This window comes from Danio rerio, chromosome 21, assembly GCF_052040795.2.
Source record: "Danio rerio strain M-AB ecotype USA chromosome 21, GRCz13ab, whole genome shotgun sequence".
In the NCBI taxonomy this organism is placed as follows: domain Eukaryota; kingdom Metazoa; phylum Chordata; class Actinopteri; order Cypriniformes; family Danionidae; genus Danio; species Danio rerio.
The window spans coordinates 21,913,174-21,940,288 of NC_141041.1; the positions used below are offsets into that span (position 1 = coordinate 21,913,174).

The 27,115-nt window shown below is 36.9% G+C and overlaps 2 protein-coding genes and 1 long non-coding RNA gene across 7 annotated transcripts in view; 2 read left to right on the plus strand and 1 right to left on the minus strand.

Annotated features, from left to right (window-relative positions):
• LOC141379854 (uncharacterized) overlaps positions 1 to 20,035 on the plus strand; it is a 72,768-nt gene extending 52,733 nt beyond the window's left edge. For 3 of the 5 annotated variants that reach the window (XR_015520315.1, XR_015520318.1, XR_015520317.1), the window contains 2 exons: positions 17,715 to 18,203; positions 19,757 to 20,035. This is a non-coding gene — a long non-coding RNA (uncharacterized LOC141379854). Of the gene's footprint in view, positions 1 to 17,714; positions 18,238 to 19,671 lie in introns of all 5 variants that reach the window. The other 2 variants (XR_015520314.1, XR_015520316.1) reach the window with 1 other exon arrangement.
• A 564-nt stretch (positions 20,036 to 20,599) lies between these two features.
• Positions 20,600 to 22,158, minus strand: LOC797032 (growth arrest and DNA damage-inducible protein GADD45 gamma-like). The gene is made up of 3 exons (NM_001442709.1): positions 21,982 to 22,158; positions 21,672 to 21,873; positions 20,600 to 21,570 (listed from the first exon to the last, which is right to left on the minus strand). Exons 1-3 carry the CDS (start codon positions 22,080 to 22,082, stop codon positions 21,457 to 21,459), a joined length of 417 nt encoding a protein of 138 aa, NP_001429638.1. The 5' UTR covers positions 22,083 to 22,158; the 3' UTR covers positions 20,600 to 21,456.
• A 3,445-nt stretch (positions 22,159 to 25,603) lies between these two features.
• On the plus strand, positions 25,604 to 27,115 carry gadd45gb.1 (growth arrest and DNA-damage-inducible, gamma b, tandem duplicate 1). The gene is given in 3 exon segments (NM_213226.1): positions 25,604 to 25,800; positions 25,912 to 26,119; positions 26,234 to 27,115. Coding segments are annotated over 3 exon segments (468 nt in total). The 5' UTR covers positions 25,604 to 25,654; the 3' UTR covers positions 26,348 to 27,115.

The following is a 27,115-nucleotide window of genomic DNA, read 5'->3' on the forward strand; positions in this document are numbered from 1 at the left end:
TTTCTCTCTTGCTTACTCTGTTCTCAGGAAATTGTATGTAATTTACAATCATCAGGGAGCCAATGTCAATATACGGGCCCGGGCCTTTTAGAAGAGGTGGGATGTCTGCTATTATGACATTTGAAATTTCTTTAATAAAAATTTACCATAATATTGTTGGAGTTTTTTTCTTGTTGCTGGAAGGTTGCTTTCTACATTTTTCTCTGAAATTAAGGAATTACTTTTTCCCAAGAGGTTGAGAATAAAGATACCAATCAAAAAATGTGTACTGATATGTTTTGTTGAACACAAATAAGGCCAAAATGTATGTTTGGGGTTTGTTTTTCTGAGATTGGTAACATGGTAGACACTATGATGGTCTGGATGTGTTTTTGTAATTACAGATGTTCAGTAATTCACATTAGAGTTGAACAATACACTACATGGCAATAGTCTTGTTGTCAATCCCAGTTGTAAGAGCAACAAATAATAACTTGAATTCTAGTTGATCATTTACAAAAGGTTGATTTTTCAGATGAATCATCGGTTGAACTGTATCCCAATCATCATAAGTACTACAGAAGACCGATTGGAATCTGCATGGACCCAAGATTCTCACAGAAATCAAGTTTGGTGAAGGAAAAATCATGGTTTGGGGCTACATTTAGTATGGGAGCATGCGAGAGATCTGCAGAGTGGATGGAAACATTAACAGCCTGAAATATCAAGACATTTGTGCTGCCCATTACTTTACAAACCACAGGAGAAGGCAAATTCTTCAGCAAGATATCACTCCTTCTCATACTTCAGCCTCCACATCAAAATTTATAAAAGCAAAGAAGTTCAAGACGCTGCAGAATTGGCCAGCCCAGTCACCATAAATGAACATTATTTAACATGTCTGTGGTGAGATGGAAGAGGCATTAAAGATGAATCCAAAGAATCTTGATGAACTCTGCTCATGCTAAAACGCTTTCTTTGCCTTTCTAGATTACTTTATTATTACGTTTTTTGAGTTATTGCAGAAATGCATGGATACAGTTGTCCAAGTTAAGTCATCTTTACACAATATTAATTCTTTTTTCACTGCACCATGACTTTATATTCTATACCGTATATAATTAGTTAGACCATACTGCCCTAATTAAATAATTAAAAATCAAGTCATGATCATGTTTTATTTTGGTAAAATAAGCGTAATCTAGAGGCGTTTGCCTTTCATATAAGTCACTTCTGATACCAAATGATCAACTAGATGTCAAGTGAATATTTGTTGTTCCTAAACATTGGATAAACGACAAGACTTTTGTTAGGTAGTGTGTAATGGTTTAAGCATTGATAACGCAATGTGTGTATCCACAAAAGTCACATCGCATGATTAAATTGTTTAATAAATGTTAATTTTACATTATTATGTGTACAATGACAACTATGTTGTTTTACATTTAATTACTACATTTTTTATTTTAATTTAATGCTGTTAGATTCCACAGAATACTTTTCTTATTGCTCTGTCATATTTATATATGATTGTAATATATTATATTTTACAAATATGTAAAAAGTAATTAACATTTATAGTACATAATATATTAAGTATTTGTGCATATTAAGAAGTTCTTCTAACATGCGATATGAATGACCTGTATGGCTTTATTCTTCAAGCAAGAATGACTTTGGCTGCATCTTTCTGCTGTACTACACACATGTTGGCAGTGGTAGCAAAAGCATGATCAAGTTGACCTGTACCAAACAGTACTGTACTCTGCTGAACTAAACCATACCGTACCGCTCAGTGGAAATAAGGCATAAATGAAACATGCATGTTATAAAAATATATAAATATAAACAGTGAAGCAGAGACGTTATACTCAGTGCAGCTTTGTCAATGCAATTCTCACATTAGCCCATCAAAATGATCTAATCACTTTCTCGTGTATTTTACAGATGTTCACATGTACTTAAATTGAGCGGTAATAAATTTCACACTCAAACCTTTATTGCCTTAAGGGTCTCCGAAGAATTATGATGTAATGCAAGACTAAAAACTCTTATTTGGGATTTTATCACGGCCCTCGCTGCGTGCACCTCACCCCCCACTGCGTCTCGTGTGAATGTGTGAGTAATTTATGATGCCCGGTCTTTAAAAACATTCCTCACTATAAATGAACGGCTAGATTTCAGCACGGTAATAATGGACCATCAGCATATCATTTATCGGAATATGAAATATGCAACAAGTTTGCATTTGTTTTGCTTCCATTTGTCACCGCTGACACATCGTGGCGCTTGGAGCTCTTGAATATATTAACAAACCAAAATGTTGGGAATAATGGCAATGCGTTTTTAATGCTCGACTCCTCAGGCAAACGCAGTATTGAGTGCACGGTGATGAATTAGGAGAAACAAGATGATAAAACAGTATTGTTACGATTCTGCTGGCAATTGTGATATGCAAGTTGGATAGCGAATCATTTCAGCAAGCACATAAAAACAAATGAGGCTATTAAGTTTCTCTTTATTAGTTTCCTCCTAAATGCTGAAATTTTAAAGCCGCACACAATATTTGTAGATTACACAACAGGTCAAAGCCTTGTTTTCTCCATGTTTGCACTTCAAACGCCCGCTTCTAAAAGCCTCTTGTGAAAATCAAATTAACATTCATCAAAGTTTTCCTTGCAGTTCAGAACCATTGACTTTTAAATGTCTCTAATCAAGCTTATAAACGCTGCCGTTTTGGTGGCCTCATTAGACAACCTGACCTCTGTGATGTCAGACATTTGCTTCAGGACAGAAAGAACTCATCAGGCTTTATTTATTTCATCATTTAGGAAGCGGATGCTTTCGCGGCCCCCTCTTTGCATAATTTGCTGGTAACATTATTAGCTCACATTATGTGCATAATCATTTTCTTTTGGTCCAATGAGGCATCTGGCATGGCCATGACATTCACAAGGGTTTGCTCGTGGGCTAACTTGCTTGATTATGCGTAACATGTTTAAGTGTAGATGTGGATTAACAAATATGACTTCACTTCATCACTATTACAGATTCCTATTCAAGTTAGTATTTAAACAGCAGCAGTTTTAGATGTTTGTTACAGAAGGCACCCAGCAAAAATTTTGTGTTTAATAGACATCTAAACATAGACAACTTGGCTAAAACAAGGCTAAACTTGAGATGTCAGAGAAAATCTAATAGACATCTAAGAATAACCCAAAACTAGACTCAAATAGACAGATTAGACAGACTTTATATGCGATTACTTTCTGTTTATTTGATGACTAGTTTTGGCCTATTCTATTAGATTTTCACTGACAGCCCAAATTTAGCCTTTTTTCAGCCAAGATGACTATTGAGACGTCTATTAGACATCTATTAGACATCTATTAAAAACCATAAGACCCAGAAACTAAAGTTAGTTTTTTGAAGGGCATCTTGGTTTGCTTAACCACACTACAAGAAGCTTGAACAGAAGCTATCAGCTAGGAGACTTGGGGTTTCCTTTATTGTGAAAGACTTATGGAAAGCAGTTTGTGTTAGTCGTCTTTAAGCAAAAAAAAAAAGAAAAGAAAATAGAAAATTGATTGTGTCAACATGCACAGGGGATGCACAATATTTCATTTCTGCATTAATATCGCAATGTGTGCGCCGGCAATAGTCACATTGCTGGATCTGCCATGTCAAGTATGGATTATTGTTGACCAGGAGCTTGTAGATTCATGGCAATATTGTGGAATTAAAGTTTATTAACTGCATTTGTTTGGGAGGTTTTCTGTTAAACATGCACTTGTATAAGGTGATTCGTTGACTTTACTCAAAAAAAAGGGAGTAAACTCTTTGCCTTTTAATTATTAAGCAAACAAACTATGTGCGTATTTATAAAAGTTAAGGGATAATGGGTTTACTGATTTTTTTAATGTAAAATCAACATATTGCTTTTAAAGCAACGGGGTTTATTCCCTTTTTTTAAGTAAAGTAACTAATCGCTTTTTACAGTGTATCAAGTGAGTTTAAAGCATTCAGGCGCAAGAAATAATACCATTTGTAGCTTTAACTAGACTAATTAAATGACATTTTTATAGTGTCATTTTGGGGGCAGCGCAGTGGGTAGCACTGTTACTTTACAGTAAGAGGGATGCTGGTTTGAGCCTCAGCTGGGTCAGTTGGCTTTTCTGTGTGCAGTTTACATGTTCTCCCTGTGTTTGTGTGGGTTTCCTGTGGGTATGGTCTCCCCGACAAGTCCGTGCTATAGGTGAATTGTGTAAGCTAAAATGTGAGAGTGTATGAGTGTTTCCCAGTGATGGGTTGCAATTGGAAGGGCATCCGCTGCATAAAATATATGCAATCTAAAATGGTGAATTCTTTTCAAATAGAGCTTTTCATTTCATCCTATTTCATTGAGATTTCATTTAAAGACTTTCAGCCCCGATTGCCCTCCAGAAAGGTCTTTCTAGTTGAAAATGTAATGCGTATATAAATTCTCCTCCCTTTCACGCCTGTCATAGAAAATTTATGTTTGGAATTTGCAATTTAAATAAACTATATATCTCACATAGTACAGCGAGGAGTCTTTATTAAAATATATTATGGATTTCTTAATAAAGCTTCAATAAGGCAGATCTCTTGAATGCATCTGACTTTAAGTTATATTTCTATATACAAATAAATTTCCCTTAAGTCATGTACTCGTTCTCTTCTCTGCACATCCTTAGCTCCACTATTCTGGAATGTGAGGAGCGAAGAATGTTTTTAGGCTTTATTTATGAGTGCTTTTGTTATATTTTGGAAAAAAGTGATGCAACAGCCTCAGCGTCTCATTGATGTAGGCTGTATTTCCAGCCTTAAGCTTTTGTTCAAAAGTAAATGTCACGAGACAAGGCAACACGCAGGGTGAAACTGTATTTTTAATAACATGCGTAGATGAAAGCAAAAATCATTTCAATGCAAGGAATGCATGAAAAAAATATTTACACATTCAAAATGCAAGCCATTTATGATGTCACACATATCTGGACACGCATCATTCCAGATGCCCTTGTTCCCGTCTGATCCACTGCCCTGCAAACATAGCTTTACCGCTAGATTTGCTTTTTATATAGCCGACGTCATCCAGAAATGAAAGATGATAATTTTCAGCAGGCTGCAGTGGTACGATAGCTGTGGTCCATGTGTACTCCCACACTCAGCTTCAGTACAGCACACCACAAGAATTCATTTGATCTGGTGCTCCACTAAGGGAGTCTGATCGGCTGCTTTGGGATTTGGGGCTTGGATCATAGCCAGTTCTGGCAGAATTCTTGAGTTTGTTGGTTAAAAGGAACAAAAAAAAAAAAAAGAAATCATGAACAAAAATCTCAACAAATCAGGAAATTGTATTTAATGAGCAATGAACTCATGATCTTATTAACTTTTGTATGTTCTCTGAAGGTTGAGGAGCAACAGGGTTGTCAAAACCTTAAAAATAAAGGTCCCACTAAAGGGGTTATTGTGGTGACGCCTTTGAAAAAGCTTTTTTATTTTCCAAACACTCTGTCAGTGAACAGATCTTGCCTTTATTACTACTATTATAAAGCTTTTTCATTTTGGTTTGGAGGTCTTGTACAAAAGCTTTACATCTTTCAGGTTCAGTAGAGTGTCTGAAGAGTCCTGCTTCTCTAAGTCCCTCCTTTGTGAGACCATGCTCTTCTCTGATTGGTCAGATGAAGCCAAGTCTGTTTGTAATTGGTGTCTTGCTTACAGTGCATTCATTCATTCATTTTTTAGGCTTAGTACCTTTAATAATCAGGGGTCAACATAGCGGAATGAACCACCAACTTATCCAGCATATGTTTTACGCAGTGGATGCCGTTCCTGCTGCAACTCATTGCTGGGAAACACCCATACACTCTCATTCTCATGCAAACTCCACCCAGAAATGCCATCTCACCCACCCGAGGCTCAAACTCAATCATGCTACCCACTGCACCTCCGTGATTCTTTCTTCTGTTGAACACACAAGGCATTTTGAAAAATGTAACTAGGAAACCTGTAGCCATTGACTTCTATTGTATTTTTCCTACTATGGGTGTCAGTGGTTACTGGTGTCCAACTTTCTTCAAAATATCACCTTTCAACAAAGAACATCCGAAAGATTTGACAGAGTCTTTAGAAAAAATGATGTCAGATGAACTACCCCTTTAATGGTTGTGTAAATGACATAATTTAGTTTCTTTTATGATTTTGGCTCCCATGGGGAGCACATTGAGAAGTTCATGCCATTTTTTCATTCCTCTACTAGAGTGCTTCCAGTCTAACCTTCAAATAATGTAATGTTACATGACTGTTGGACGTGTACTGAAAAAAAAAAGATCAAAGAGCATGTTCACAGAAGAAGTGAGCAAGAAGTTGAGTGTGAAAGAACATGCTCACGGGCAGTCAATGAATACCATAGGTTGGAATTATGTAAATCTTTTAGTAGTATGTGTTTGTGCGGGCAACACATCTACTGAAGACTAATCTCAGGCAGTTGAACCTAAATCAGTTTGTTTTGGGGGAGACAATCATGCCATTTATCAAGCACTTTAATCTTTAAAAGTTTAACATTCACAAACAGCTATATTACATGGAAGGAATTAATGAAAAAAAATTTAATGCTACACCTTAAAAAAACATTTTAATACAAGAAATGTTTTAAAAATTTAAAAAGACTGTGGAATGAAAAATTTTCATGGATTTTGAGGGGGTTCTTCAGGCGAATATAGATGAAAATACTGAACCACTGAACGATTGTTTAAGGAGTATATATATATATATATATATATATATATATATATATATATATATATATATATATATATATATATATATATATATATATATTGTGTGTGTGGGGGGGGGGCATTAGCGTGACACAACAGGTTACCATTATGATTTAATCTGTTCACTCATGAATTTCTTCTATGGTTGATTTTCAGGGAACTCTGTGGTTAGCTGCAGTGTTTTTTATAAACATGCTGGCATATAATAAGACGATGGTTAAGTTTGACTACCATGTAATCATTCAGACTAGCTGGACCACACAGTCTGAAAGATAACCACGAGTTTACTGTATTGTGTGTCTTACAGTGGCCTAAAGTAACCACTAGATGGAGACATTAATACAGACATCAACATTTTGCTCTATTTCTTTACTACATTCATTCATTCATTTTCTTTTTGGCTTAGTCACACACGTACACTACGGACAATTTAGCTTACTCAATTCACCTGTACCGCATGTTTTTGGACTTGTGGGGGAAACCCAAGCACCCGTAGGAAACCCACGCCAACAAAGGGAGAACATGCAAACTCCACACAGAAAAGCCAACTGGCCCAGCCGAGGCTCGAACCAGTATACTTCTTGCTGTGAGGCAACAGTGTTACCCGCTGCGCCACCTACTATACTACCTTACTATATTTTCTATAAAGTTATTATTTATGTAGCATTGTGTGAATTAACATTATGCTTTTATGTTGTTTGACTGTTTATTACAATATTTTAGTGTGACACAGCACAACTCATATTTTTTGGGAAACATGTTTATGTTTTTATTTTATAATTATTCCATAAACCACAGCTGCTTTTTGTCTGTAAAAAGCACATTTATTGTGTATGTATGTACAGTATAAATTACCTGCAGTAATCTTTAGTAAGCTTTAAAGTAGCATGTAGCAGATGCAATGTGTTTTAAAGTACCACGAGAGGGCGCCCAAAGTACATCTTTATATGATATGGGGTGCCCAAACTTTTTTCTTATTAAGGGCCAAAAACTATCATTTACAACATTTAATTGAAACATTTAATCTGAGTTGTTGTTGTTTTTTTTTTTTTTTTTTTTGTAGCTCAGCAATACAATACAAAAAAAGGTTACATCAAATTAGAAACAACGATTTCTGTGTTAAAGGCATTTGCCACCATCTCTATCATTCTCACTTTCTTCTCAGATGGGATGGTGGGCCAAATCAAAGGTTACAATGGGCCAACTTTTGCCCGCGGGCACTACTTTGGGCATCTCTGATACAGATCAATAGAATTTTTTGCTTTATAATAGTAGTAGTAGTAGTAGTAGTAGTAGAAGTGGTGGTGATAATAACAAAATGGAGTTTGTTATTGTTATTTATTTATTAAATAAATGCAAAAATAATAAATCTAATAAATCACCCATCAAATCTGATTTAAAATGCACGTGTTGATTTAAATATGCATTTTATTTTAATTGTTCAAACACAGGCAAATAACTGCATTCTACAGAAACACCACTAGATGAAGCACACTTTTTGCGTTTCTAATTAAAGAAGATCTGACAAGCTTCTCAAATGTGCTCTGGATTAATTATCATGGCCCTCTTTGGACTTTTTCCTAAAATAGTGCTTATAACGTTCTCATATGCCCTCTCCAAAACAAAGCATTACAAATGTGCTGCAGGCATTTCACTAAAGTATTTTTAAACTTGTTTGCACATTCCTGAAGTTCTGCTTATATTACAAAGAACTCTTTTAAACCTAAATCCGTTCCTCTACTAAGAACATCAAAACTAAAGTCCTCTCAACTGCACCCACTTTTGCATTGCACAAGTCTTCCTTTGAAGGGAAATACACTCATAAATACCCCAAAGCTAAATATGAAGCCGAATCCTTAATGGTTGTTTAAGCCGTGATAAAAGCTACTGGTGATTTCCAGACAATAGCAGAGGATCCTCTGCCCATATGGCTGCCCTGTGGGACTCTTTTGTTGAGTGATGGATATACTCACTTTAAAAGTTTTTTTTTAAAGACCACAACACCTTCCCCTTTTTCCTCCCCGCCTCCCTTCACTGCCACGAGATGCTCGTATCTCTAAAGTGTGCCTTTCGTTTGAACACAAATCCTCAATGCCCCTTGTCCTCTACATTACCCCCACCGGTTCCAGACTTTGTGTTTATGAAAGGAGGGCATCTCAAATGTCCTGTGCAGGCGCAGCAGCTGCCACTGCGACCACGCCATCCTTTTAGAAGTTCCACAAAGGGAGGGCAGCTTTTTCTCTCCTTTTTTCCCTTTTGACAAGAGGCTCTGTGCACTTTTGTGTTGAACCCCCTCCTCCTCCTACTTTGTGGCTTTGAGTTTAGGAGGCTGCAGCTTTTGTGTGCTCCAGGACGGGGGGAGAGGCTCTGCACCTCCTCCTTTCAACCATCTGATACGGCTCTTCTGCAACCCTCGGGGCCCCAGCGGAGCCCGACAACACACAGCACAGCTGGCCACTGCAGACAAACTCTCTGACCCAAACCCCTGCCATACACACATGCACGTACACACACAAAATTAAAAAAAACCTAACCAACCCTTCAAGTGTGACCAAAAGGGTGGCGAGCCTCCAGCGGTCTTCAAGAGCCATAACAATGTCTGGCTGATAGAGCTGCAGTTTGTCAACAGTCGCAGGCCCTTGATCTGATGCTGATATGAGGCTGACATCTCTGTAATGACACAATGGGCTGCGTACACTTGCAAACACGCTTTCTTATCAGAGCAAGTGGAGACAGAGACAGATATGTAATTAGCAATCAGCACCTGTTTATGGGACGGTTTTATCTAAATCTGTCATTCCACACATTTTCTTTCATCTGTGGAACATGAAGGAAGATGTTTTGAAGACGGTGTTATGTTGATGATGCAAGAAAAGTGAATGAAGTGCAAAACCATTCTGGAGCCTGTAGATTTAGATGGGGTAGATATATTAGATTAAGAGTGTTTTCACACCTATGATTCAGTTCATTTGATCTATATTAAGGACAATCAATGATATATGTAGATTTCTGTGGTTTTGTATTCTTTTCACACCACACTAGTTGCTCTGATCTGAATCAGTTGAAACCATAGGTTGAAACAAACCAAAAGGCAGTCATGTGACAACATTCTCATCACTTGTTGGCTAGATATGTCACCAAACGTATTTCCTAAGCTTTTTTTAATTGGTCAGAATTAACATGCACAAATATTCTTATAAATTTCCAAAAGTAAATATGGAGAGGAAGAAAATCCAGCACACAGTGGTACAGTACTGTACGCTACAGGTCGGTACAGGTCATCTTTGTGAGGCTTGTGTTTCCACTGCCAAAAGAGTACCAATGTGAGCATGGTGTACGACAGAAAGTTTCGGTCAATGTCATTCTCGCTCGAGGAAATGTCAAAGGAAAACTGTACGGGTCGTTTATATATAATATGAGAAGCACTTCTTACAAAACAGAGGTTTTTACACATAAATACTTGTGTATGCTGTGTATAAATGCTCATTACTAACTTTTCTATGAACATGATTTGATTATAACTGCAGATCAATGAAAAAATTGCCTTTTGTAATGTCTGCAATTATAAATTACAATTAACAATATAAATGCAACATTTATGAACACAAACAGCCCCTTACAGTCTCCGATATGTTTCCAATTACAGAAAAAACAACACACAACATACATTTAGGCCATATTTGGCTTCAAAAACTCGCAACATATATCCCACAGTAAACTCTCATCTGTTTTTATCTTTAATCTTCACCAGCACATGAAACCCTTTTGTTTAAAAGTCATTCTAAGTGTATAATAGCCCAAAAGGTGATGATAATAGTTAAACAGGACAGTTTGTTCATGTTTTAGGTTGCTGAAAGAATCATTTGTTCAAGAAGTCATCAGCTCCTCAGCTCAAGAAGTTCGTTATTTCAAATATAGATGAGTGGCGAGCTCTCTGGTGAAAGTGAAACTGCTGGCACTTTTAGACAGCCTCGTAAAACAAAAGCAGGACCGAGGCAGATTTTCTTCTTAGTTTTGTAGCTGTTCAACAAGAAAAAAACAAGGTATGTTTGTGCTCAGATCAATCATGGCTCGTTATTATATGTATATATTATTATGGTGTAATGTCTCAGCTGTGGTTTCTTTGTTTTCATTCTTCTGGCTTGTTGCAGGAGCGAGTGACGTATCTCTGTAAACCAATAGCGTCCACTTGCACATCTAGCTTAGCCTTTTGGTACCCTTTTGGCGTGCTAGGTACCCTTTGCAAAGGGTACCCACAATTGGTAGGGTATGGTTTGCTTTTTTGTACCTTGGAAACAGGCCAGTAGTGTCGAGAGATGACTGATGGCTATTCGACACATGTCTGGTGTGTCTGTCCTAAATTGCATTCATATGTCTACAGTTGTATCCATGCAACTGAGAAACATTTCTGTACACATTTTTCACTTATATTCAGCATAGTCACTCAATATTGCTTTTCTGACTTTATTTAATTCCACAAAATACTATTAAAGAAAATAGCAACTACTATAATGCTGATACAGCAAACCGAAAGCTAAGTACTGAAAATCAACAACTACTATAATGCTGATACAGCAAACCGAAAGCTAAGTACTGAAAATCAACAACTACTATAATGCTGATACAACAAACCGAAAGCTAAGTACTAAAAATCAACCACTACTATAATGATGATACAACAAACCGAAAGCTAAGTACTGAAAATCAACAACTACTATAATGCTGATACAACAAACAGAAAGCTAAGTACTGAAAATCAACAACTACTATAATGCTGATACAACAAACCGAAAGCTAAGTACTAAAAATCAACCACTACTATAATGATGATACAACAAACCGAAAGCTAAGTACTGAAAATCAACAACTACTATAATGCTGATACAACAAACAGAAAGCTAAGTACTGAAAATCGAATGCTAGACTTTGATATCTGCATAATTTTTCGCCATATAAATCAAGCCAAGACTGTTGAGTTGGCTGCTAATCAAAGTGAGCTGTGTTGAGCCTAAATCTGCGCGTGTTTGAGCAGGTGATGTGGAGGCCCTGGCGCTCGTGCAGGACTGTCAGTATTAGGCAGGAGCCTCTGACCCTCTGACCCTGTTCATACAGACAGCTGGCTCACATAATGACTGATTAGCATACACTGCAGACTGGAGCCTCCGCTAGCACACACACTGTCATCTGCAGGCCTGCTCTACAGCCTGCCAGAGCAACAAGGCCACACACACCATCACAATCAACTGTCAAAGTAATTTACACTCACAAAAGAAATTATTTACACTCAGAAAGTGTTTTAATAATTGGTCTGCAAGTAACCCTGGATCCAAATTTGAGCTTTAGAAAAAATTGTCTTCCTTTGATTGTATGGCTTGTATCACTACATAATGTAAACAAGATGCAGTCCAATGTGTGGCTATTTAAATTAAAACAGTATGTAACTCCATATATTTTCTGTTAGCATCTACATGTAGACTGTACAGCAATAGCTGTTTATTAACCCATAACTTGTGGTTGGTGTTTTTTATTTATTTTGAAAATATGCATATACTGCATGCATTATCCATGGCCTATGTTCAATCTACTAGATGTTAAACTAGACAAGTCATTTAGTTACTGTTTAACTAAATGACTTGTTTTATAGTTAGTGCTTTGAAACAAGGTGACACGGTGGCTCAGTGGTTGGCACAGTTGCCTCACAGCAAGAAGGTTGCTGGTTTGAGTCCCGGGTGAGTCAGTTGGCATTTCTGTGTGAAGTTTAAAATTATTTTCTATATTGAACAATAACGATATATATTTCAAAATAAGTTGTTAATGCTTCCATATTTATAAAAAGAGTACCACAATAATAACTGAAGCCACAAAAATTAGAGGGTCCACTAAATGACAAATTTATCAGCCGAAAATTGTTCGGTGGCTGAAAATTCAATACATCTCTAATTTTAACGCACTCTTAGAATCCCATTGTTGCATATTTCTGTTGTGTGATTAGCCCTATCTTCCTGTGTTTGCGTGGGTTTCCTCTAGATGCTCTGGTTTTCGCCACAGTCCAATGACATGCGCTATAGGTGAATTGAATAAGCTAAATTGGCTGTAGTGGATGTGTGTGAATGAGGGTGTAGGAATGTTTCCCAGTACTGGGTTGCAACTGGAAGGGCATCCGCTATGTAAAACATACATGTATGCTGGATAAGTTGGTTCATTACACTGTGGTGATCCCTGATGAATAAAGGGACTAAGCCGAAAGAAAATGAGTGAACAGTTTGAATCAATATTGTCTACACTTGTCAAGTAAGGTTTGGTACAAAAAATCAAACAAGGATCTATAATTATATACATCTATAATTGTAATTACTTGAACTATATTACAATAATACTATAATGAACTCATAAAAAGCATATAAAGTATTATATTACTTTAATGTAAAATGTTCAAAAAAAAGTTGTATAGCCATAAAATAGCTCTATTTTGATATGTTGTCGTTATATTTACTAGGCATGGGACAATAACTATTTTCAAGGTATACCACAGTTTGGGAAAAGTCAAGGTTTTAAAATCGCCAGCATTTTTTGCTATATCATTCCTGTGTAAGATTTTATTAGATTTTTATTTTATTTGTTTGTGTTTTAAAGCACCAGTATCTCCAACAGAAATGATATTTAATTGTAAATAAATGAGTGTTTTTGATACTAATGAAGACAGCAAAAGTCTGTGATTTGTTTGAATTATTTAGCCTGACATGTTAACTGCTCCAAAATACTTTAAATGTTTCTTAAAATATAAAATATATATTGGTTCAAAGGGTGGAAAAGTTGTAGTTTTTAACCAGACATTTAAAGAGAATACATTTTTGAACAGTGATAACAATACTGTGATATATTTTTATCCAAGGTTATCATACCGTCTGAATCTTATACCCATGCCTAGTATTTAAAAAAAAATAGTGTTAATTTATAATATATTTATTTCTAATAAACATAAATTGAATTACAATCTTATATATATAATACATTTATATATATATATATATGTGTGTGTGTGTGTGTGTGTGTGTGTGTGTGTGTGTGTGTGTGTGTGTGTGTGTGTGTGTGTGTGTGTGTGTGTGTGTGTGTGTGTGTGTGTGTGTGTCATTAGAAGAACAGATGAAGTGATGAACTTTAAAAAATTATGCAAAAAAATAAAAATATGCAAATTAAACAAAGCTATTTAAAGTGTATTGTATCCACACCGTTATATTGTTCTCCAGTGTAGTACAAGCACAACAGTGTTTACAAGCATGCAAAAACACTGTAGCTTATCAAAAATCATGTTGATTTTGTTGACACCACAATCACAACATTCCTACGTTCGCTTGTCCCCTCACCATTTTGCAGCACCCCAGGGTCAATTCTTGATAAGTGGTGTTTGTTGAGACAACAGAAATACCAATGACAGTAACCTGGGCAACAGGAGACCCTCCTCAATTCAGCCATCACCACCATCTGCTGCTCCTGGGGCGTCTCTGCTTCGGGAGGAGGGAACAAAGGCCCACTCAAAACCATTTGATAGGGCCACCGCCATAATGTAATATTATAATAAGGCAGTTAAAGCCCCTTCCAAGCAGGCCAGCTGGGGGGGAGGATGCAGAGCTGTCCTCATACACGTAGACAACATGCTCTTATATCAATCAGTGTCTGGCCGGGACAGCGGACCTCATCTCCGGGACATGTGTAGATTCTCGAACGGGGTCCACTGGTAGAACACGCCTCCACTGGGGGTCTTTGTGAGGCGAGAGGCACATGTCCCAGGGGGGGGAATGGTTGTATTGGGACAGGCTTGTGCCGGGCACAGGGCCGCCCCGTCCCTCTTCCTCTCCTCCCCCTGCTGTAGGCTCCTTCACTCCAGCTCATTATGCAGCGGAGCAGATGGAGAGGCTTTTTGTGGCCTGGTCTCTGGGTAGGTTTTAGGTTTTAGGGCTTGGCTTTATTTGTATTCTGCAGGCACTGGCTGTCTGAAAGAGTACAATGGAGCCCGCCTGCATGCTGACGTATTGTTCTGCTGGGGATTATTTGATTGCTTCTTTACCCTTTTGGTGATTTAAAACAAAGAGTGAGTTGCAGGGGTGATGCAGGTTCAGATGGACTGTGTGGAAAGTCATATGATGCTGCGACAAAAGTTCACTGAGGAGTAATAAATGCAGAGCTTAATGTGATTTAAAACTTATGGGTTCAAAAAATGTTGCTTAAAAGTTTTAGTAGTATTTTATATAACTTTTGCAGTTATGTGTGGTGTCTTAAAGGGCACCTATGGTGAAAAATCTGTTTGGACAGACGTGTGTAGGTATAGTGTATAGACCGTCATATTGGGCTGATATAAACACACCCAGTCCTTTTTTTTAATTTAACAACATAAAAACGGTGGACCAATTGGAGCGGTTTTCAGAGCGACCGCAACTTGACGTAGGAGTGTGATTTCCCCCGCCCACCAATATTGATTGACAGGCGCATCACCATATCCTCAGTTTGTTTCACATCCGCCATTTTCACCATGTGAGTCAAAGCGATGTCACTAAAGAAAAACCCTTGCTCTATTTTTAGATGTAAGGCTCATTGGGCTCAACACAAGATCAACATTCACCACATGATCGCTCTAATCAGAATTATTGATTGTAACTTTAGGTAGATTTGCAAACATGTGTACTTTTCATTGCGTCTACCTTAAACTTCAGCCGTTTGCATTTCTCGTGGTCAAAGAAGCTCCCTGTGATCTTAACTAGGTGCAGCTGGAAAGTGCGAGCGCGTTGCCTAAGGTACTAAGTACCTTAAGGTACTAAGAGGTATACATTTGTACTTTTTAGGTATTAAAGGGCACCTATGATGAAAATAATCTTTTAAAAGCAGTTTGTACATAACTGTCTGTATGTATAGTGTGTCCGCTATCATATTGGAGTGATACCTGACGTAAATTAGGACCCAAATCCCAGTGATTTTGAGGCGCATCGCAACATGTAGGAGTGCGGTTTTCCTCGTCTACTGAATTGATCGACTGGCGCCATGTTTCTGTAATCACATGTATACACATTTCCACCGGAACATTGTTTTGCAAATAAACTGGAAATAAAATATCTGTTCCAACCCTCTGGGATTTTTTTATAAGATTTATTTGTTTAAAACATTTTTTTTAGACAGTAAAATCGATACGCAATTCATAACCACTGTAATCTTCAAGGCTGCATGGTGTCAGTAAATGCTATTGTGTGTGTGTGTGTGTGTGTGTGTGTGTGTGTGTGTGTGTGTGTGTGTGTGTAAACTATACAACAAAAATACATCAAATAAACTTACTTGGTATTTTTGACTAAGGAGCTGTATTTCAGCTTTATCCGAGTCTGTCACTGTGCTGTTTACCTGACGTAACGCATGATGAGAAGCAGACATGCATGTTGGAGCGGTGGGTGGGGAGAAGCAGCTCATTCACATTTAAAGCCACAGGCTACAAAAACAGCTACACTGTATTCAGACACCAAAATGAGCAGATTCTAGAGGCTATAGTAAATTATCTGATGGGTATTTTGAGCTAAACCTTTGCAGACACATTCTGGAGACACTAAAGGCTAATCTTACATCTTGTAAAAGGGGTAAAATGAGTGCCGTTTAATATCTTTAGGTCTTTACACTGGCTCCTAGTTACATTTAGAATATATTTTAAAGTGTTATTACTGATCTATAAATCACTAAATGGCCTAGGACCTCAATACATTACATATATGCTCACTAAACCTAACAGATCACTCAGATCTCTAGGATCAAATAAACTAGAAATTCCAAGAGTTCAGTCAAAGCAGGGTGAATCAGCTTTCAGCTACTACGCACCTCGCTGCTGGAATCTGCTTCCAGAAAGGATCAGATGTGCTCCAACATTAGGCACATTCAAATCAAGACTGAAAACACATTTGTTTAGCTGTGTCTTTACTGAATGAGCACTGTGCTACGTCCGATAGATTGTACTATTATGTTTTTCTCTTCTCTTTCATTCTTTCACATAACACATTTTATCTGTTTTTGTTTTTTTTTATTATTTTATTATTTGTTTTTATTTTTATTATACTTGCTCCTGTTTATGTAAAGCACTTTGAATTGCCACTGTGTATGAAATGTGCTATACAAATAAACTTGCCTAGCCTTTCCCTGCCTAATATGTACATTTAAGGACCTGTTAGGAACAGAATACCTTTTGAAAAGGTACTACTCCAGAGACAGATTTTGTACCTTTATTTCTGAACGTGCAAGTAAAACGCTTTTCAGTACATAATTAATGAAGAGTTTGAAAGCTTGCAATTAATTTTAATTAATGAAAGTCAAAACCTGAACTTATCTTAAAGAATGATAGATAATATCAAAATATATCACATATCGGTCTCAGGGGTGAACTCAAAAAGTGGGAGTTAAGAAGTGAAATTGTGTTTATAATTTTTTCAAATATATTAAATTGGCAGTTTTTATGTGAATCATAGGCTTTATGACCATTTTGTAAACATTGTTTCTGTGATACCTTTTTAAATATCAAAGTAGTAAAGGTCTGTGTGTAACGGGTGCTAAAACAATTTAAAGCTTAAACCATTTTAATATTATGTTATTATTTAACCATATTTGTTAAATATTATATTACTAATATATAAGTGCAATGGCTGCCTATTTTTATTAGATGTCATGGAAATTCAACTTTTAGTTAGTGAAAGTCAGGGAACTTTATATTAAAAGGGGTATGTATGTACAGTATGTATATATGTATTTTTCTTATTCCATGAGATATTTATATATCTGCTATTTTGTTGCATATTTCCATTTTTTCTATAGATACGTTTATTCATTATGAACACATTTTTTAGTTTACTATAAGATTATATGCACTAAACTTCAATCTGAAATACTAAACTTCTTTCCTCTGTTTCTCAACAGTCAGAAGTTTGTGATGGGGGAAGTGTGAGAGGGCCACCAGATGGCACTTTCTTAGCCAATCAGATGCTGTTGTCAGGAAGGTTCGGTCATCTGATCTTCACAAAGGCAAGGAGGAGGAAGTACATCAGGGAATCATATTACAGTAATTGTTGCTGATGTTTGATTAGAAGTTTGTCAGTTTTGTCTTTAATTAGACATCTTTTTATAAGAAGCTACAGCAAAAAAAATACTGTTTTTTCAACTCAATTTTGTTAAAAATATGGATGAAAAATGTTCTATTTTAAATCCAGTGGTAATTGTTGTCCATATATTTGCTAAATTTGTGTTAAACAACCTTTACACTTTTAAAGTGAATAATCACAAAAGCAATGGTGGTTTGTTCATTCATTTAATGGACTCTTTTCACAAGACTAAGATTTTTTTTAAAAACAAGTAAACTATTAAATGCATGGAGGCATGATGACTCATGGTTAGGACTGTTGCCTTACAGCAAGAGGGTCGCTGGTTCGAGTCTGTGTGGAGTGTGCATATTCTCCGGGTGCTCCGGTTTCCCCCACAACCCAAAGACATGCGCTATAGGTAAATTGAACAAACTAAACTGGTAATAGTGTATGAGTGTGTTTGGGAGTCTCCCAGTACTGGATTGCGGCTGGAAGGGCGTCTCACAGCATAAAAACATACTGTATGCTGGAATAGTTGGCAGTTCATTCCGCCTTGGCAAGCTCTGAAATGGAGACTAAGCCGAAGGAAAATGAATGAATGAATTATATGCATTTACGAATGTATTACATCATCTGTCCTTTAAATTACAAAAACACAAATATCGCTTGTGAGAGGCGATGGAAATGCAGGTGTATGGGCAGGACAGTAAATTTGATGTTGGTCTCTCTTTTGGCTGCCGTCATCAGTCTCTCACAATTGTTTTCCTTTTTCTGAAAGTCTTGATAACACCATCATGGAGTTTTTCTTTTACTATTTCAGCAAATAGGAATGTTTAAAAAATTATTTGTTGTTCTCTCACAAGTTGATGACTTCTGCTACTGAGAAACCAGGAAATGTGAAAAGGGTTCATTAAGATGATTACTTCTAACCTGGGGTCTCATTTACAAAACTTTGTGTAGAAACCTTCCTAAAATATTTGTATTTATTTATTGATTAATAGTGATTATATTAAGTTTTAAGGTGTTTCAATTAAGTCTATATGTGTTAAATGAGTTTACTAGAGTTTACTTAGAGCTGTGCACATTGTCTTGTCAAGTTTGTTTTTTATTGACCACAACCTTTGCATTTTCACCATGTTTATAAATGAGACCTTATAACTGATTGGTCACCTAAATTAGTTAAAAAGCTTGAAAATGATTCAGTTACGAATGTTTCTGCCACAATATCCTCTATAACAGTTTTAATCATTGAATAAACAAAGCCTAAAATGTTGAATGTGTTAAAATGCTAGATGTGCATAGGTTCAAAGCCTTGTTGAAAATGAAAAGTTTTCATCAGTGCAATCAAGTTCAGTTGCCAATCCACAACCCTTGTATGCATAAAATATTTTAGTTTATACAGGTATAATTATAATAAAAAACTATTACGTTACTCGGGATCTACTACTCTGCTTTTTTCACAGCACCAGTGTGATGTGACTGTAACTTTAATGTGACTGAACAGCCACCCGTATTGAGGTTTAGCCATCCATATTGTACATCAAAAGACTGACAGAGAGAGATATTAGATGAAAATTTATTCATTCATTTTCTTTTCGGTTTAGTCCTTTTATTAATCTGGGGTCGCCACAGCAGAATAAACTGCCAACTTATCCAGCATAGGTTTTACGCAGCGGATGCCCTTTCAGCTGCAACCCATCACTGGGAAACACCAATTCACACACATACTCTATGGACAATTTAGCTTACTAATTCACCTATAGCGCATGTCTTTGGACTTGTGGGGGAAACTGGAGCACCCGGAGGAATCCACACAAACATGGGGAGAACATGCAAACTCCACACAGAAATGCCAACTGACCCAGTCGAGGCTCGAACCAGCGACCTTCTTGCTGTGAGGCAATCATGCTACCTATTGCCCCACCGTTACGCCCTTAGGTTAAAATATTGGTTATATTATGATCAAAATAATGCAATGCCTAACTAGGGTCTGTTGATTGTATACAACTTGGTAGTTCACCCAAAAATCTTTACTTGTTTCAAACATTTATCTGTTTCTTGCTCCTGTATTTCTTTTTTACTATGGAATTCTGTGTTTTTCTTTAAAATATCTTTTGTGTTCAGCAAATGAAAATCTCATAAAGGTTTGGAACCACTTAAGGGTGATTACATGTTTGGCTGACCTACACCTGTGACTGTGTCAATAACTACAAGCACTTTTTATTACACTTTTAATTAAACTCTGAATGCTTTTGTGAGTTAATTATGAATGTAAAATAAGCTTTGTCATCCATTACAGATTAATAAGGTGGAGCTATATTGATTTTTAATTGTTTTCTTGAGCAAATTTCAATATAAAATTACTTTCAATTTAAGATCTTAATGTCCTGATTATAAAAGATTTCCATCTCACTCACACTTACCTCACATGCCATCAGGCAGATATAATATGCCATTTAATGTATTTTACAATGTAGACTTAAGTTGTTGGTCCTTTGGAGAACTACTCTATCAAGTTTTAGTAAGTCAGCAAAAGTAGAGAACACACACACAGTGCTTCCAGTTATCTGCTTCTAAAGTTTGTGTTGGTATAAATGATATGACTATAATCCAATAGTAATATTGTGTTTCCTCAAAAACTGTACAGAATAAAAGAATTATATTGCTGTGTTTGTGAATCAAACAATGTTTGACGTACAAAAAAGTTGCAAAACAAACAAATTTCATTCAAACTATTTTTATTTATCTCATACAAAATATATAGTGGAACCTGTACAAAAGTAATCCTTTTCACATTTTCTATCATGTTCTACAAAATAGTTCCTTTTCTATTTGTCAAATATTTTCAGGTTAAACCTTTAAACGTTTTTAAGTTATTTTTCTTTTTTTCTTTTTTTTTCTTTTTTTGTCATGAATATTTCTAAAGTGAAACCTTTAGACATTCAGTTGTTATTTTAAGTTAGTTTTTTTTTTCTTTTTTATGTCATGAATATGTCTAAAGTGAAACCTATAGACACTTATATGTCATCATTTTCAGTTATTTCTTTTTTCTTTTTTCTCTTTTTTGTCATATGAATATTTCTAAAGTTAAACCTTTAGAGAATAAGACAACTCTGGAAAGTGGAAAGCACATTGCCGACAATAAGCTACGTTATATTGTGCAGCAATAACATTTTTAAAAACGTCCGTGATGTTAAAGTCCATTTTTAAAAACGCTGCTCCGACGCACCGCCGCGTCCTCTGCGTGTCCAACGCATGCGATATTTGCTCTGTGAAACAGAAACAAACTCGCTTCTCCATCTTCTCCAAACCTCATCCGCACAAAGAATGAGGGCCATTGTGTCGCTCTCGTGGCATACCTGACCTCGTTCACATAAAGAATGAGGGTCATCTTGGCATGGACGGGACGAGAAACGACGTAGAACCGCGAGGGCCACTCGGGCCTGCCTCGCGCTGCCTGGACGGTTCAGCCTCCTCAGGAGCATCCAGGGATGTGGAAACATCATCATCCTCGCTTCAAGGATGAGCAGAGTATTCCTCAAGGTTTACAGCATCTCAGCAGAGAAGAGTAAAGCTCCAGATCAACGCTCGGGCAGAGTGATCTCAGGAACCCACTCGTTATAGCTGCGACTCTCTTCACAGAACAGGTGCAGCTTCTCCAGAGCTGGATCCTCCCAGGAGTCCTCGGTTGGGTTCTGTTTAAAGAGAGCAGGCGGAAATTAAAACCAAATTTTGGGACGAATGAACATACCTCTGCACTTTTAACATGGTATATGCATTTTGTAAGCATTCTCACCGTTATAAGCACACAGTGAGCCTCCTCGAGTTGACCTTTTCCACCAACGAGAGCGTTGAGTCTCTTCAGGTCGTTGACTCTGACGATACTGATGTCGTTGTCGAAGCAAAACGCTTGAATGAGAGTGAAATGGATCTGCAGGGCGATGTCGCACTCGAAGTCATCAGTGGCCAAAAGGCAGAAAGACACACTGTCAGGGTCCCTGTGAAAACAAAGGTAGTTTTAAGATGAGTCAACATGCCCAGTGTAGCATTATAGTGATGAATAGACTAAATGTGCTGGTATAGCCTGTATTGAACATTGAACTTACTCATTCATGATTTTTGCGCATTCATAGACGCCAACAGTGAGGCGACCCTCCGCCTTGGCAGACAGCAGGGCTTCGGAGAGGGCTTTTCCTTCATTAACCATCTTGGTTTGGATGAATGTAGGCTCTAGCTGTTTGAAATACAGTAGTGGCTCGAGCGGAGCGATGTATGTGGAGAGTGAGTTTCCTCTTGACACGCGACCAGTATTTATAGCGGGATGGTGGCACGCGTTTGCACTGCGCGTTCTGATTGGCTGTTCGGAACAAAAAAAGAATCGGACGTATCCAAGGCGCGTGCCTTTAGATATGCGTGACATCTATAGAACTTAAGAAAGGATCAAGCTCTGATCCTTTCACTTTTGTCCCTAATTAAAGAGGGCAACTTTTTGAAGTCTAAAGACAGGGCATAACTTCAACAAGCTGATTAATGCAAGTATAGATAGTAGACTGGAAAAAGTATGTAATATCCATGATATTATTGCATTAAAAATAATAAAAAATTAACAGAATTTTACTTTATAGTAAGGTTTGGTTTAATATTAGTTTACACTAAAAAGCATTTATTAGGCTTTCTTGACCATATTCAACCTTAACTGATAAAATCTTATTTTAAAAATGCATTAGTAAATATTATTTCGACTTAAAACAAAAACTAACGATAATAAAGATTTATAATAAATAATGTCACAAATACATTTCTTGTTGTTTGTGAGCTGCTTAAATAGGTTACCTAATAATGGACCTTATTGTGAAGTGTCCTTCAAAACATTTGTACTGTTTAAATTGAATTAGTGAATGCAAAAAAGATGGTTAAAATACAAAAATATGTGGGCCATTCTTCAACTTTGGGCACCTTTGTGAAGTTGAATAAAAAACTTGTTCAAAATTAACGTAATAAAGCCTCATAACTAAGTTTAAACAATTTTTTAAGATCTGTAAGAGGACAAACTTAGATAAGAAGAGAAACATTTTTCCATCGTGAACTAAACAAATGTCAATTCCACCACATCTCAATATACAACTTATTTCAAAATGAAATAAATTATGGCAGTCAAACATTGTCTAAGATCATTTTTTTCATCTTTCCACAATATATATATATAATAATTTTACATTTGTCAATATAATAAATTAGTTGTATGCTGAATTGTACACAAGTCACACTCCACGCACTAGTTAAGCGTTTATTAAAAAATAAATAAACTGAATTTGTATATTAAATATAATAGAAAGGTAGTAAGGAATTTGAGCAAAAGTACATATATTTTGGAAATATGATCAAAGGATATAAAAGTGCCTGTAGTTGAAGAATTACCCATAGAGTTTCAGAATCAGACTAGTTTTAAAACCAACAATAAAGTCGCTAATGCATGCATAAAACATATGACTGACAACAATCAACCAAAATGAAATGGCGAGTGTTTTAGTATTTGCTGTGTGATAAAGATTATTTAAAATTAATATGAATAAAACATGTTTATTTAGAATTGTTTTAATACACGATCAAGTGTTTTAAAATGTAAATTATGTTTAAAATAGCACATATGGATGAATTCATCAGATTGAGCTAAAGGTTTGGTTATTTATTAGCCTACCAATTGCTGAACACATCACATACGCGTGGCTAATTTGCATACCCAAAGATGACCGGACTTACGGCGCGTGGCATCTGGACGTGCTTCTCATTTGCTATGGAAACACTCCCCATCTGCTGATGGGGGAAGATAAAGCATCAGCTTAGCAAATTTCATCTGTATTTAGCTACGCCTGCAGACACAAGCATTTTTTTTAGATCTCATTTAACTAACAGGCATGTAATAAAATTCTTAACTGCATTTAAAACCTGTTTAGTTTATGTAGGGATTGCGTTTGCTTAGTTTCCATGTTTGAAACCTGTATTCAAATCGGCAAAGCAAACTTTTGCGTGAGTTTTATTCCTCTGATGACAGCAAGAGAAAGTCAAATGGCTTTATAATATGAAAGTCCTAATCTGCAGCTGCAGGAGGAACTAAGTAAAAGCAATTGTTCGATTAGTCTGCTTTGCGCTCGAGCAGGTTTGTCTTGGAACACCTGTCACTCTTGTGCGCTTTAAAGGGGGGCAGGGTTGAGATGCCCGAACTGCAGATGTGATATTAGAACAATGCATCTATACTCTTTACAAGATGCTTTGCTATTTGAAACTAGTTCTTTCTCTCTCTTCTTTCTTTTTTCGTTTCAAAATTAGTTTTACGTTTACGTTTTTAAAATAAAAGCATGCACATTTTGCATATTTTCATTCATATTTCACATTATTTGCATGCTTTAAAACCATGCAACATATTAAACGTGTAAAAAATATTATTTGACATTTTGTCTAATTTTTCCTTGATGCAACTTCACAATAATAGAACGTTCGATCAAATTTGCTTATGCATATTAAAGCAAACGCACAGACAAAAAGAAAAACTTGCAAACAATAGTCATGTGCTGCTGGGGGGCGAGGGGCCAGTGGGGGCATCCTAAAGTGAGGCCTCTCCATCTGCTCCTGTTCTCCAGAGTAACAATAGACCTGCATCAGTCATCGTCAACCTGTTATCTTGAGCCTCTTGAATAACCAGCAAACCTTCATATTTTCCTTCCATTTACGCATGCATTCAGTTTAATCTGTGATTCTTATTTTGTTTTTCTTCACGTTTGGTTTATAATTCTGTATTTTAGAAAAGATTTTCTCAAATTATTATGCAAATTTTAAACCACCTGTCCACCAAAAGACTGTAAACGCAACGCGCAAAACCAATTAGTATAAAGCGCACATAATTAACACGTTAATATTGTTAAAGTTTCTGTACACTGAGATTATAAGGAATTGAAACTTTGCTAAATGTTCAGGGTGGCCTACATTGGTAAATCTGCCCCTCGTCACGTGGTCTGTGGCTCGAGCAGCAGGCCAGATTGGGCAGCGGGGCGTCATGGCACGCGCATCTTATTTGCATTTGTAAAGACCTCTAATAATAGAAGTTTCTGAACTCACAATAGGCCGTTTCAGTGTGTCCACAGATGGCCACACTCCACCTGTCTTTTGCGCTGAGGGAGGGGGATCTCCCCCACATTTGCTCACTTTCACTATTAAATTATAAACTAAAGGGAAATCTTTATATCACTGCTGCATTACACAGACATTTAACAAAATACGTTGAAATCAAGTTAATTGTGTTTTGCTGAACTTTCCTATTTAGTTCAGTATCTCCTATCCTATAGCCTTTTAATATTTTTAAAAAAGATCTTTGAAAGAAATACATCAAATTAGCCTAGTTAAACGTAATATTAGGGTTGTTTACCAACTTGTTGCTGAGATAAATTGAAAAAAAAAAAGTTTAGCTAAATAAAAAACTGCTCAAACTTTTTAAAGTATTTAAGTTTTGAAAAAGGGAAATAATCTAAATAATTAGTTTGAGTCTGCAGCAAGTCGTAAAAAGTTCAGCCCTCATCAATCTGCCACGAGCCGAAGTGTGACAAAAGCATTAGCATACCAATACTCCATTCAGAGGAGCCAATCAGAGGAGACTTCTTTCACAGCCACCACGAGCCGAGCGGTATAAAAGCCGTGAGCGCACGACGCTTGAGCACCAATCCTTTCGGATAACATCCAGCTTCAGTTCTGCTCTCTGCAACCTGTGGAATAACAACCAGCATCACCATGACTCTTGAGGAGGTTCTCATCCAGAAGCCCAGCGAGAGAGCTCAGTGCTCTGCCGGGAAAGCTCTGGAAGAAGTTCTGGTTTCTGCCAAAGCAAACGACTCCCTCACCATCGGGGTGTACGAGTCTGCCAAAGTTATGAATGTGTGAGTATGCGGTCTTAACCCTCTCTCTCGTTCTTCATGCAACATTATTTATCAGTCGTTATCTGTGTACTTACATGTGAGACTTACATTTGTGATTTTCTTATATTTCAGTGACCCAGACAGCGTGTCATTCTGCGTCCTGGCGGTGGATGAGGAGTTTGAGTGCGACATCGCTCTGCAGATCCACTTCACTCTCATCCAAGCCTTCTGTTTCGACAACGACATCAGCATCGTCAGAGTCAACGACATGCAGCGCCTTTCTGACATTGTTGGTGACAAAGCTGAAGATTTTGAAGATGCTCACTGCGTGCTTATCACGGTATGTATATATGATCAAGAAAATAGTTTCTCTAATTGGCAAAAGCAAAAACTGTTTATCCATATTAAGCATTGTGCGTGTTTAATCAAGTGCTTTCTTCCTTCGTTACAACAGAAACCTGCTGAGGACTCCTGGGAGGATCCAGCTCTGGAGAAGCTGCACCTGTTCTGTGAAGAGAGTCGCAGCTATAACGAGTGGGTTCCTGAGATCACTCTGCCCGAGCGTTGATCTGGAGCTTTACTCTTCTCTGCTGAGATGCTGTAAACCTTGAGGAATACTCTGCTCATCCTTGAAGCGAGGATGATGATGTTTCCACATCCCTGGATGCTCCTGAGGAGGCTGAACCGTCCAGGCAGCGCGAGGCAGGCCCGAGTGGCCCTCGCGGTTCTACGTCGTTTCTCGTCCCGTCCATGCCAAGATGACCCTCATTCTTTATGTGAACGAGGTCAGGTATGCCACGAGAGCGACACAATGGCCCTCATTCTTTGTGCGGATGAGGTTTGGAGAAGATGGAGAAGCGAGTTTGTTTCTGTTTCACAGAGCAGATATCGCATGCGTTGGACACGCAGAGGACGCGGCGGTGCGTCGGAGCAGCGTTTTTAAAAATGGACTTTAACATCACGGACGTTTTTAAAAATGTTATTGCTGCACAATATAACGTAGCTTATTGTCGGCAATGTGCTTTCCACTTTCCAGAGTTGTCTTATTCTCTAAAGGTTTAACTTTAGAAATATTCATATGACAAAAAAGAAAAGAAAAAATAACTTAAAATATTAACTTAAACAATTCTAAAGGTTTAACTTTAGAAATATTTGATTTAAAAATTTAAAAAAAAATTTTTAACTTTTTTGTAGACCATAAGAAAAGAAAAAAGTGTGAAAATTGTTACGTTTTAAGATGTTATAAAAAAAGAGAAATATTTAAATGTGCTGTTTCATATTTTGCATTGTGAAATTGAAGCTGTGATGCATAAAACAATAAATGTTTTAAATATAA